Source organism: Musa acuminata, chromosome BXJ1-8 (genome assembly GCF_036884655.1).
Source record: "Musa acuminata AAA Group cultivar baxijiao chromosome BXJ1-8, Cavendish_Baxijiao_AAA, whole genome shotgun sequence".
NCBI lineage: Eukaryota > Viridiplantae > Streptophyta > Magnoliopsida > Zingiberales > Musaceae > Musa > Musa acuminata.
The window spans coordinates 12,401,163-12,413,432 of NC_088334.1; the positions used below are offsets into that span (position 1 = coordinate 12,401,163).

At 46.2% G+C, this 12,270-nt stretch overlaps 1 protein-coding gene across 1 annotated transcript; it reads left to right on the forward strand.

Annotated features, from left to right (window-relative positions):
* The first annotated feature begins 7,332 nt into the window (after nt 1-7,332).
* LOC135587557 (amine oxidase [copper-containing] gamma 2-like) lies at nt 7,333-10,640 on the forward strand. Its single transcript, XM_065079116.1, has 5 exons — nt 7,333-8,737; nt 8,821-8,934; nt 9,419-9,868; nt 9,946-10,043; nt 10,136-10,640. The coding sequence occupies exons 1-5, from the start codon at nt 7,376-7,378 to the stop codon at nt 10,347-10,349; spliced, it is 2,238 nt and encodes a 745-aa protein (XP_064935188.1). The 5' UTR covers nt 7,333-7,375; the 3' UTR covers nt 10,350-10,640.
* The last annotated feature ends 1,630 nt before the right edge of the window (nt 10,641-12,270 follow it).

The following is a 12,270-nucleotide window of genomic DNA, read 5'->3' on the forward strand; positions in this document are numbered from 1 at the left end:
TGATCCGCCATGCTGCTTCAACTCGCCAATGACTCAGACTCTAGTATGGGGTTGGCTGAGTTGTGTTGATCCCTGTTGGTTCCTGTGAATCCTCCAGATGAAGGAAAAGGCCATTCTTACTATGCGCCAATCTCTCAAATGCCTCATGCTGCTTGAACTGGGTGGATGCTTGTTGGAGCTTTAACGAGCATCGCCTCACAAACTTCTGATGTTTTGGGTCCTTCCTCCATAAAATTTGCTCATTGACTCTTCTTTCACTTAGTTGTCACTTCCAAGTAGATTTGCATCACTTTCGCTTTCGATTGACATTTCGTTAGGAAATAAAGCGGACAATCTACTCTCAGTAGCACTGATCATCATTGGTGAGAATTTGACAACTATTGTCTTATATTATCTTCGAATGATCTTTGAACCTATACAGAGCTCCTCTATTGGATAAGAGAATTGGGGTACTCGGTTTTGCCCATTCTCTTAAGAGTTAAAAGGCAAATGTTACTTGACTTCGTCTGCCTCCTCGAGGTTGTACTCTATGCATCGAGCTAGTTACTGGCCTTCGCCTGCTCTTTGCTCACACTTCTGAAGCATTTGAAGTGTTCGCACTCCTTGCATTGAGTTAGTTATTATGATTTACCTTCTCAATGCCATCGAACTTCTGGAATGTATGAAGTTTTCACCCCAACTTGGAGTAATTCTTTAATAGAATTGATCGCCTCTAGGATTGTACCGTCTTATCCATCAACCCAATCGCCTACTCCACTGAGTAGCAAAAGTACAGCACCACGTACTGCCTACTTCGTTCCTTAGTCGTGCACTCTTGCATGACCCGAAATCCTTCACTTTCGGTTATCTTGATGAGAAGTTCGTTGACATCGGTCTTACGAAGTTCCTTGGCCTCTGCCCTTCAGCCTTATCTCGGTACTTAGAGTTTACCTCTGCATGCTCCACATCCTTGGCCCCTTTCACGACCAAGCGCTCTCACTCCATGAGAGCAAGGGATCAATGGCTTTCACGAAAGTCCCGCCTCTGCGATACCATGGAGCTGCTATGCTATGGCCCTACTATCCGTTGCCTCGCATCTACGTCTCTTTTCTTCACGATCAGTAGATATGTCTCTGTGGCACTCCTCCGAGTCCACCTCCATTCTAACTGATGCTTGATTTTGGGTAGCTAAGTCCCTCTGGACTCGTTGTCGCTTCTTCGCCCATTTTAACCCCCTGCTTTAACACCTCTGTGTTCTCCAAGTAGCTCCCTTTGGTCGATGGAAAGACAAACTGCAACTCTCATACATGGCCTCTACCATCACATTATAGGGTTTGCACCGATTCTGTTTTCCTTAGCTTCCTTGGTAGCAACGTTCGCTTACTCGACCTTGTCCTCTGACTTGTCGAGCTCCCTTAAGCGAATATAGGCTCTGGAGTAGTCCAACTCTCCAACTGCTTCGATCATACCTCTACATGATCAAGTCCCTCCTATGAGACTCACTGGTACTTGCATTCGAACTTTTCCCTTGGTGAAACACAACCGTCATATGCTGATAACTAAGGCTTTCATCCGATACAAAATTCGATACATGCACGAAAGACCCGCATCTGCGGTACCATGGCCTTCACTCTTTGAATCCATAGCCCTTCTTGTCGTCGTGTCGTTCACCGAAGTGGAGTTTTCAGTAGCTCCCGATCATACCTCCGTATGATCTAGTCCCTCACGGGACACATTCATGTGTATCGCATTGCCATGAACTATTCCACCACGATCCGCTGCACCATGTCGCCTCCTAGTGACATCTCCATTGCATTATGATCCTTGTGGGATGAACTCGAATTGTGATCCCTCCATGTGTGGCCTCTGCCAATACATTGCAGGATTTCTTTCACCTTCGATTTTGTTCGCTTCTTTGACAATCGATCTTCATTCACCCACTCTTGGGTCACACCTAGATGAAGCACCGCTCTAGGACAGTTCATCACCTAGTAGCTCCCGAAGTTCCCCGACTTCGCTGCAATTAGTACACCATTGTCTGGATCCTGGGCCTTTGCCCCTACCAGCACAATCTTCGCTGCGCACCGCTTCCTTCATGGCAACATTGTGGCATATTCTTTAAGAGTACCCACCTTCGCATCCTCTTACCCCGTGCCAAGGCTTTCTGAACCCAACTTCGCCTCCGCAAGTTGAGTCGCCTTAGTTCCTCCATCAAATGCTTCTCCAAGATAAGATACATGTGCCCAGAAGCTCCCTTCATCTTTGGCACCATGCAAGATAAATTTGCTCCGTCAAAATGAAAGACCCATGGAACAACTTGATCATACTCTTGCCTCTGCAAGAGTTCATGTCCTTGACCTCTGTCTAAGGAAAGCAATGTGCCTCCGCTTCATGTTCTATCTTCTATGCTAACTCCCTTCATACGGCTTGGGTACTTCGCAAAGTTACACTCAAGTTGCTCCGCTCCTCATTTTTGCATTAAGTTGATGGTGGCACTTGCACCCACCATTCCATGGATCAACCCTTCCTTAAGTCCGATCTCAATATCAACTCCAAGTGTGCCTTCATTTATGTTGCTTTGGGTCACTCCCCCACTTGATCTCACAATGTATCCACCAATGCATTCTCTCAAGTGATATCATTCAACAACTCATCGTTGCTTACTCGGTCTATTGAGTTTCGTGGAGTTGTTGTTTGTTGAGGTACTCCTCCTCAACATGTGCGGTCTGTTGCACATGATTCTCTCTCCAGAGAGCTGAAACTTATCCCTCCTGGATATCTATCCTGTTGGAGCAATATCTCTCTTCATTTCGGAGACCACCATCCCCTTGGACTACTCCGATCTGCTGAACAAACTGTGCATTATTCTGCCTCCTACAAACGCACTTGTTAGATTGCAACTCCATGTCAATACAGTCCCTTGCTACACCACTCAAGGCCTAGCAATATGCTGAACTCATTGCACACTTCAGCCTCCTACGGACGTATCCTTCACATGACGAAGAGAAAATTTCAATGTTCCATAGCGCCGAGTTTCGATCGCCTTGGGATGGCCACGAATATTCCATCGTCCGCATACAAGCCCATGCATGAGTACCAAATTCTTCGAGTTAGCAATTCCCCTGACCTCTGTGAGCTTTGCACAACTCTTTCGATCGCTGAGCAACTCATTCCACCTTACATTGTCTCATCCTTTACCAAGCTTCTCGCTTGCCTTGAGCACTATCAAGTATAATTGTCAACGTCGAGTCGTAGCTCGAACTTAGCCATCTCAACCTTTGTGCGCTTTGAATTCTTCCAAGCTTGCTTGTTCTCGTGGTGCCTCTTGCGCGAAGGGTTCATTCCTTTGAATGTCAATCACAGATGTTCGCCCCTCCGAGCGACTCCTTTCCCTACATCATGTCTGTTTTCCCCCTCAAACGATCGCGCGTGTGCTGATTGCCCTCAACACAACCCCGCTAGGTCCCCCACGTTTGCACGTCAAGTGTTTCTATAAGTGCTTGTCCCACTCTAATACCATCTGTCACGAACTTAGCTAGTTTTGCCTAAATCATGCGACACCCTTGCATATCCTTCCACAAAAGTCATCCTCCCCAAAGCCTCTCATGGTCCCTAAAGACCCACAAAAGAGAGAACGAGATAGAAAAACGCCTCATTCGAAATCCACAAGCAAATATTTCCAAAAACACTTCATAAACAATATAAATTACAAACAGACTTTATAAGCTCTGAACAGTTACACAACAAAGGGTCAAAATGATCCATTATAGGTCAATAATCTCTCACAAGTGTCCACATAATACAACCTCTATTTACAAGCCTAAAACGACTATCAAACCTAACTAAAATGAAACTATTAAACCTTCGACCGTCTCTCTATATGCTATGCAAAGCATGAACATACCAAAAGAGACGAATATATATAAGCATTACATCATACATCCTGTTTAAAAGTTTATCCGTGACAAAGCAACAACCAAAAACTATGTAAATGTTCCATTTTCAAGAATGTATTATATCTCAAAACAAATTCCTCCAAATGAGTCTGTCTTGTACTAGATAATAATACACCGTAATTGAAGATTATTACAGACCATTAGCCAACAAATCCAAAACTTAGGCCCAGTACAGAAGAATCGTAATGAAATGCTAGAACATGATGCATAGGCTTAGATTCTTTAGCTTTGACCGTAAACCAATTCAGGAGTATCTAGGTAGTTTCAAAATGATCTTTCCAAAATCCAGGTTCTAACTGATATTGGGAAAACGATATTGGCTCTAGTTCAATTCTAGTTCTGAAAAGCAAGAGAGAGATAAGATAAACACGTAAGGTTTCTTTACCAGATGTGGAAAATACCGCAAGGGTTTCACAGGGCGGGCCATCTGAAAGTTGTTTCGAAGTATTGGAAGAAGACTTGGGGAGGTGCAGTGATCGGGAAACCGGAGAAAGGGTTTCAAAGGTCAGGAGGAGGAAGATTTTGGGAGGACATGGCCGACGGAGAGAGCAAGGAGGCCTGTTCTCCGATCATAGCAGCGAGCCCGATCTACAATTTGGTCGGCCAGGAAATTTGGATACGAAATTCCTGGGGATTCTGTACTAAATAAGGAAAATCTTATCAGAGAGAGCACCATGGAAGAAGGGTTTCAAGAAGATTTGCGGAGGTCATGACAGACTCAGAGAGGGCGAACCAGGAGCAATCAGGCGCCAGCCCTGATCTGGCCATTGATCAGAAGGGAAATTTCAATCCAGGACTTGAAAAGGGTTCTTCACCAAATCTTGAAAATGGTGCAAAAAGCGGCCTCGCAGAAAGGTTTTCAACGGAATTAGAAGAGGAAGATCTGGAGAGGTCATATGGAACTGGGGACGGCGAGACAGGAGGGTGGCTCCGCCCATCAAGGCGGTATGCGTCCCGATCTATCCAGCGTGGACGATCTGGAAACTTCGATCCAAAATATACGGAAATATTCGCCAAGCCTGGAAGATCTTACGGGGGATGATGAAAGCGGGCCATCAGAAAAGGGTCTGAAAGCATCGTTGGAGGAAGGTTCGGGGAGGCCATGGCGTAATATGAGAGGACGGCCCCCTCGACACAGCGGCACCCGCCCCGATCTAGTCATTGGGGCGGCCGACTGAAGGGGGTCTTTACAAGATCTGAAAAATCTCACCTAGGGCGCAGAGAGCGGACCATCCGAATAAGGTCACAATGCGTCGGAGGAAGAAGATCCCGGAAGTTCGTGAGCGGCTCAGGGAGGGCCGAGCGGGAGCCATTCGCCGTTTGCTTCTAGGCCGGTTTCTTTCCTTGGGTGGCTTCCGATAAAAACCGACCCACGGAGGAAGGGGATCGCGACGGAGAGGAGGGGTAAAGCGGGGCTTGCAAAAGGACAGCCGGCGGTCCGATCGCGCGGAGGGGGCATAGAAAGGCAGCGGGAGGGGAGGGAAAGGGGAAGGGGAGGGAAAGGGGAAGGGGAAGCCCTTCGGGCGCTCGATTCTTTCTTGGAGCACGAAACGTGGGAGGCGAGAAGCCGGGAGATGTAACAAACCCGTATTCAAACCCCGAAGCCTTGAGGGGAGCGGGAAACCCTTCCGCCCCTCTTTGTAGGAAACCCCCATCAGGAGATCTTAAATTTCTCGTAGTCTAATTTGTTACATGCAATATAGAAGGCGTTTCCCGTGAAACGATAGCTATTTGAATGGGCTTGGGCCAATAATGGGCCTTTAATCATCAGTGCATGGAAGTTGGAACCCTTGACAATGACCGTGTCAAATATTCCATGTATGAGATCGGATTTGGATCCCAAATGACCGCTGTAAGATCATTCAAAGGCATTCAAAATAGACATAACCAAACACGTTAGGCAGGTTCGGATCCCTATGATCAAATTGTATTGTCTCTCGGGAGCCATGACCACCAGATATAGATTCACGTTTCCAGGGGAGGGAGGGGCGCCCTGCACTGCCCATTCTTTATTCCACAGGAGAGGATAGAATCGTGGCGCAAATATATGCAAGTAAGATATGAAACGCGATTCTCGCTGGTTCTGCGTTATCGATGAATTATCATCTTAAGTTCCTCCCATATGTAAGGGAGAACCACCCACGTATTGAATCAGTATTTGGACTTGGGGAGTTATCTTTTTTTTTTTTTCTTTAAGCATATATTACTTATCCCAAATTCACACATGATTGATACCGGAGGTAATGCATAATGAATTTAGGAAGAAAGTCGATACTAGAAAAGGAATGAACTCATAAAATCAAAAATAAATACAGAAAAATCACCACAAGACTCACCACTCAAGGATGCATCCAAGAGATACAAAGTTTAAGAGAGCATTCCAAGAGAGCTTGTGCTCGTATCATCAGTTTTTAAAATTATTTCTAACTCATAAATACCAAAATAAGTATTAGTATATGAAACAATCATTCAGAATTTGAAATTAAGTGTTCTATAGTTAGGAACTAACTTCTTTAATTTATTCCTTAATTATTAAGAAAAGTACCTTGAAACAGTTATAATTTTATCCAAAAAATATGCTCATGAGTTATCATATTTGAATGATCGAGTTAAAAACTATGAGACAATATTATAGGCCGAAAAATATACTATAGCATCAGCAAAATTCATATAAGCAGATTGTAACAAATTAAGCACTTCCGTGTCAATGATTATGATCAGTCCAATAAGAGCATGTATATTTACTTTTCGTAATTGATCGAAAGAGTGATAATCATAAGAATGAATGTAAAATGACTCATCATATATATTCTCAATATACTAATTCAATACTTTAGAAAATATAAATCTAAAATCAATTTAAGTATTAGAGAAAAAATATTTAGAATATCTCTAACACAGTTCTATAGGATTCTAAATCTACAAAGCCGAATGAGTATACCGATGAAGATCGAACTGTGATAGATATAAGCTTTGAACCAATATCCAATTTCAATAATTAATTTTTAATTTAACAATTTGACTTTGACTCCTCACGAAAGAGCATTGATAAACATATTTAATTTTACACCGTACGAAAAGTAGGGTAACCATGGAGATTCCAAAAGAATCAGAAGAGCCATCTCGAATCTTGACAAACAAATTGGGTCCACTAATGGCATCCTCGTCAGAGTGTGTTGGATGCTGCGTGCTTGGCCTTCAATAATTGCTCGATCAAGCCTTCCTTTTTATTTTGGGAAGTGATCGTTTATTTATGTCGTTTCAGAAAAATATGGAAATGTGTTGATTCCGAGAGAAAATTAGGAGATTCTCCAGCGATATTTCCGGCAGAGCTGTCCTTTGCTCTGTCTCTATCTATGCCGTCAGCCTTCACTAGTCCTTCTTAAACGCCACCACGCCCCCCACTTCGTTTCCACATAGAGCTTAGGTCGAAAAGGACAATGGAGTCCACTTCCTTCATCCGCTTCCTCTTCCTCATCCTCGCCGCCGTCGTCCTCCTACTGTTCACCCGCTCATGGATCCATCTCCCCTCCCCCGCCGCCGATGAGCTTGATTTACTTGATTGCAACCGCTTCTCCTCTTGGTGCACCTCCAAGAATCGCATCCAAACCAAGCAGACCACACCTTCCTCTTCCTCATCCACAACTCGGTCCGCCTCCTCCTCTGCCGCTGTTCGTGACCACTCCGACGACGTCCCGCGCCACCCCCTCGACCCGCTGACGTTGCGAGAAATCTCCGCCGCCCGGTCCATCCTCCTTTCCCAGCCTCCCTTCTCCTCCTCCCCATCCTCCGTCATCTTTCACACCCTCACCCTCTCGGAGCCCGATAAGTCCTCCGTCGAGGCGTGGTCGAAAGGTTCTCCTCTCCCCGCTCGCCGCGCCTCGGTAGTGGCGCGCTTCAAGGGCGAGTCCTACGCGCTTACCGTCGACCTCGCCTCCGGCGCCCTGACCACCCTCCCCATCCCGGCCTCCGGGTTCCCCACCATGACCATCGAGGACATGTCGTCCTCGACGTGGGCGCCGCTGTCGGACGCGGCGTTCAACAGCACCGTCCTCGCCAGAGGCGTGCGCCTCTCGGACGTGGCCTGCCTCCCCATCTCTCCCGGCTGGTACGGTGAGAAGGAGGAAGGCCGGCGGCTGATCAAGGTGCAGTGCTACTCGGCGGAGGGCACGGCCAACTTCTACATGCGGCCTATTGAGGGCCTAACCGTCCTCCTCGACATGGATACCAAGGAGGTGGTGAGCATCTCCGAACAGGGGCGGGGCATCCCGATCCCCAAGTCGGCCGGCACCGAGTACCGGTACGAGGCGGTGGCGGGATTTAACGATGACCCGCCGCGGCTGGGGCTGAAGCCGATATCGATCGAGCAGCCGGCGGGGCCAAGCTTCGAGGTGGAGGAGGGGGGGCACATGGTGCGGTGGGCCGGGTGGGAGTTCCACCTCAAGGCGGACGCGCGGGCCGGGGTGGTGGTGTCGCGAGTTCGGGCGAGGGACCCGGACACCGGAGAGTGGCGGGGCGTCATGCACAAGGGCTTCGTGTCGGAGCTCTTCGTGCCGTACATGGACCCGACTGACGCCTGGTACTTCAAGACCTACATGGACGCCGGCGAATACGGGTTCGGCCTGCAGGCGATGCCGCTCGTGCCGCTCAACGACTGCCCCCGGAACGCGCACTACATGGATGGCGTGTTCGCCGCCGCCGACGGCCGGCCCTACGTCAGGGAGAACATGGTATGCATCTTCGAGCGGTATGCGGGCGACATCGCGTGGCGCCACTCCGAGAGTCCGATCACTGGCATGGATGTAAGCTCACAGAAGACACAATCCAAAGGCGGTCACGCCAATCTGATCGAATGAAATGCATCATTAGTGTGACTTGTGAGCAGATACGGGAGGCGAGGCCGAAGGTGACGCTCATGGCGAGGATGGCAGCGTCAGTGGCGAACTACGACTACATCATCGACTGGGAGTTCCAAACAGATGGGCTGATCCGTGTCAAGGTTTGCGTTCATGCACTCAGATCTTTTTGCTCATTTGTTCCTTTCTTCCCTCTGTTCTTCCTCTTTACGTTAGCAAGTGGCAACGTAATTCGTCTGACATAGGACATAGGACATGTTGATGGCAGGAGCCAACGACATAAGTTGACTGCATCCAACGCTTCTAGCCCGCAATTGTTGGATTTCACTAATGCAAAAAATCTTAGGCTTCCTGTCCTCGTCAGCTCCTCATCTAGGAAGTCTTGATCGCAAGGCTTCAACCGATGCCTGCATCGGAAGACAACATACAAAGATCATAGCTGTAGATTCTTCTTGTACAAATAGATGCAGAGACGTGCTCTGTTTGGTGATGCTATTTACGAGCGTATGCTTCGGCGGCGGCACTGCTTGCTCTGTTTCTTAGACGTATTGCTCTCCGGCATATTGACACCATGAGAGTCTTAGTTTCGCGATGCATTGTGTTCTGTGCTTGAAATGAAACAAGCAGGTTGGGCTCAGCGGCATTCTCATGGTGAAAGGAACCCCGTTCTCGCACCTGAACCAATTCCCGCAGAACGAGGACATGTACGGCACCATCCTGTCGGAGAACGTGATCGGCGTCATCCACGACCACTACATCACCTTCCACCTCGACCTGGACGTCGACGGCGCCAACAACTCCTTCGTCAAGGTCAAGATGGCGAGAGAGGACGCCAACCCCGGGGAGTCGCCGAGGACGAGCTACATCAAGGCCACTAGGCAGGTCGCCAAGACCGAGAAGGACGCGCAGATCAAGATGAAGCTGTACGAGCCATCGGAGTTCCATGTGATCAATCCGTCCAAGACCACGAGGGTCGGCAACCCCGTCGGCTATAAGGTGGTGCCCGCTGCCACGGCGGCCAGCCTGCTCGACCACGACGATCCCCCGCAGCGAAGAGGCGCATTCACCAACAACCAGGTGATGAGGACCGTGTTTACCATGAGAACTCACAGCTTCACTTCCACGCTCGCACTGACGCCTCCTTTGGATGCTAGATATGGGTGACACCGTACAACGAGAGCGAGGAATGGGCGGGCGGGCTGTTCGTGTACCAGAGCAAAGGGGAGGACACACTGGCTGTTTGGTCTGAGAGGTAAGGAACGATGCTGCAGTACTGATGTAACGGTGAGTTGTGGGTGCTCTTCGTCTCCGAGTGAAGTGACCATGAGAGGCTGTGATGTGCAGGGACAGGGCCATCGAGAACAGGGACATCGTGCTGTGGTACACGTTGGGATTCCACCACATCCCTTGCCAGGAAGATTACCCGATCATGCCGACCGTGTCCGCCAGCTTCGACCTCAAGCCGGTGAACTTCTTCGAGAGCAATCCGATCCTGAGCGCGCCGCCAAACTTCGAGAAGGACCTCCCCGTGTGCGTGGCTGCAGCAGCATCCGCCTGAGGGCGCTCGTGCTTCCGGGGTGGGCGGTGGAGTGTTACGTGTATAGGGTGCTCTGTATTGTGTGCTTGATGGAATGGAACAGCGGGTGTTGGGATTTCCATGTCCACAAAACCTTCTCATGGCCTGTACTGTTAAGCTGCTCTTCTGTCGCATGCCATGTTCCTCCTTCGCAGACTCTTGATTTCTTCCGCTGACAAGGATCTAACGAGAGTTGGATCTAAGGTGTTGCATTGCATGATGTAAAGAGGCACTGCGAGCAGCAATAAATAATGGTTTGGTGGTGTGGAAGCACTTCGGTGTCCGACGTCATCGCCTGTGCTCCTTTCCACTCGCACAGAATTCAGTGATGGCATGCGCTGATGATTGAGACCAGCAACATCCTACATCTTTAGATGCATATTGCCATTTCATTTCACTGTAAGATAGCGAATCCACTGGGCATTCCACTAAAATAGTGACAAGATGTCATACGACTTTCATTCATGAGGTACACGGCAGTATTCAGAACTGTTCCAATCCCACGCATGGTATCTTCTTTATTAATCAAAATAAAATGTTCCACGTAGTGTGGTCTTTGTTGGGCAAAAAACATGATTGTGGAAATGAAAAATGAGGATCATGATTCATGTCCTGTGTCATCACCATTCAGAATAGCAAGAAAGAAAGTTTGAATCAAGGTGATGGGTGATCATGATCATTATTTCTCATTTCAGATCTAGATTATACTGGAACATTGGAATATATAATAGCGCCATTATTTTTATAATCACTGAATAGTTTGTGATGTGATACAATCATTTTGGTAAATATTTTAGTTAACTATCGGAAGGAATCTTAATTAAATTTAATTTTTTTAATCAGGGATTTAGGTAAGATGATTTAGTTTTAAATAAAGATTTAAGTATAAATAAATAAATAATTAAGATTTATTCTTATAAATATACATCGAGTATCAAAAATTTGAAGAAATAAATCAATAGGACGTGACGAGCAAAAGGGAGGACAAGGCTTTAATTGGACGAAAGCCGAGTAGCCATTTAGATCCATTATTACTAAAGAAACTACACTTGCCAAAAGAAATTGACTATACCAAAGAAACTGCAATTGCCCAAAAACAAAACAAATTCTGATGCAACAATACTAACACATCAAGTCATGAACTGACAACAGAAAAAATAAAGAGATAAACACTAATAGAAGTCCCTAATGGTAGCGAGATAGAACAATCAAGGGAAATGTCTTTAGTGATGTGATAAAAAAAATTATATAGTAAAATTAAATAAAAATTATAATCAAATAGGATACCAAGATTTACATTCAAAAACCTCTCCAACACGAACGGTAAAAACCATGAGATAAATAAGAAAAAAATTAATATAACAATAATGAATGTACACATCTCGGAGTTTCTTGTTTAAAACTCAAATAACAATCACAAGAGAATAATTAGGATACAAGGATTATGTTAGTGTGTACAATATCTAAAATCTCTCCAAGTGATTACAACAAGAATCGACTATAAATCTGATCTAACATGAAGTGATAATACTGTATGGATGATCGAGAACAACCTCTTCGTTGTCCTCGTCTTCTTCTATTTTCTTTCTCTCTTGTTCTTCTATCCTCAATTGCCATTGTGCTTCTTCCTTTTTCATAATCACCACTACCTTCTTTTTCTATCCTTATTCGTCACACCTTTAGATTAAAAGAAAAAAGAGTTTAAGTTAAAATAGGCTATGAATTATTAAAATCTACTATGGATTGAATAATAGACTATCTGCCCAATATTTAGCACTCTTATTAAGTAAGAGAACAAATATCCTATTAAACAAGACAAACAAGCATAGGTGTAATGCTTGAGAAATTTGAGATATTTTTTAGATTCCTTACTTAATTTTAGTTAAGTAAATTAACTAAAATT

Bases quoted from the DNA above. Each gene is read 5' to 3' on its own strand.
- LOC135587557 (XM_065079116.1), top strand. From the start codon at position 7,376: ATGGAGTCCACTTCCTTCATCCGCTTCCTCTTCCTCATCCTCGCCGCC. The intron at 8,935-9,418 runs GTTTGCGTTCAT...TGAAACAAGCAG, and splicing joins ATGGGCTGATCCGTGTCAAG to GTTGGGCTCAGCGGCATTCT. The intron at 10,044-10,135 runs GTAAGGAACGAT...TGTGATGTGCAG, and splicing joins CTGGCTGTTTGGTCTGAGAG to GGACAGGGCCATCGAGAACA.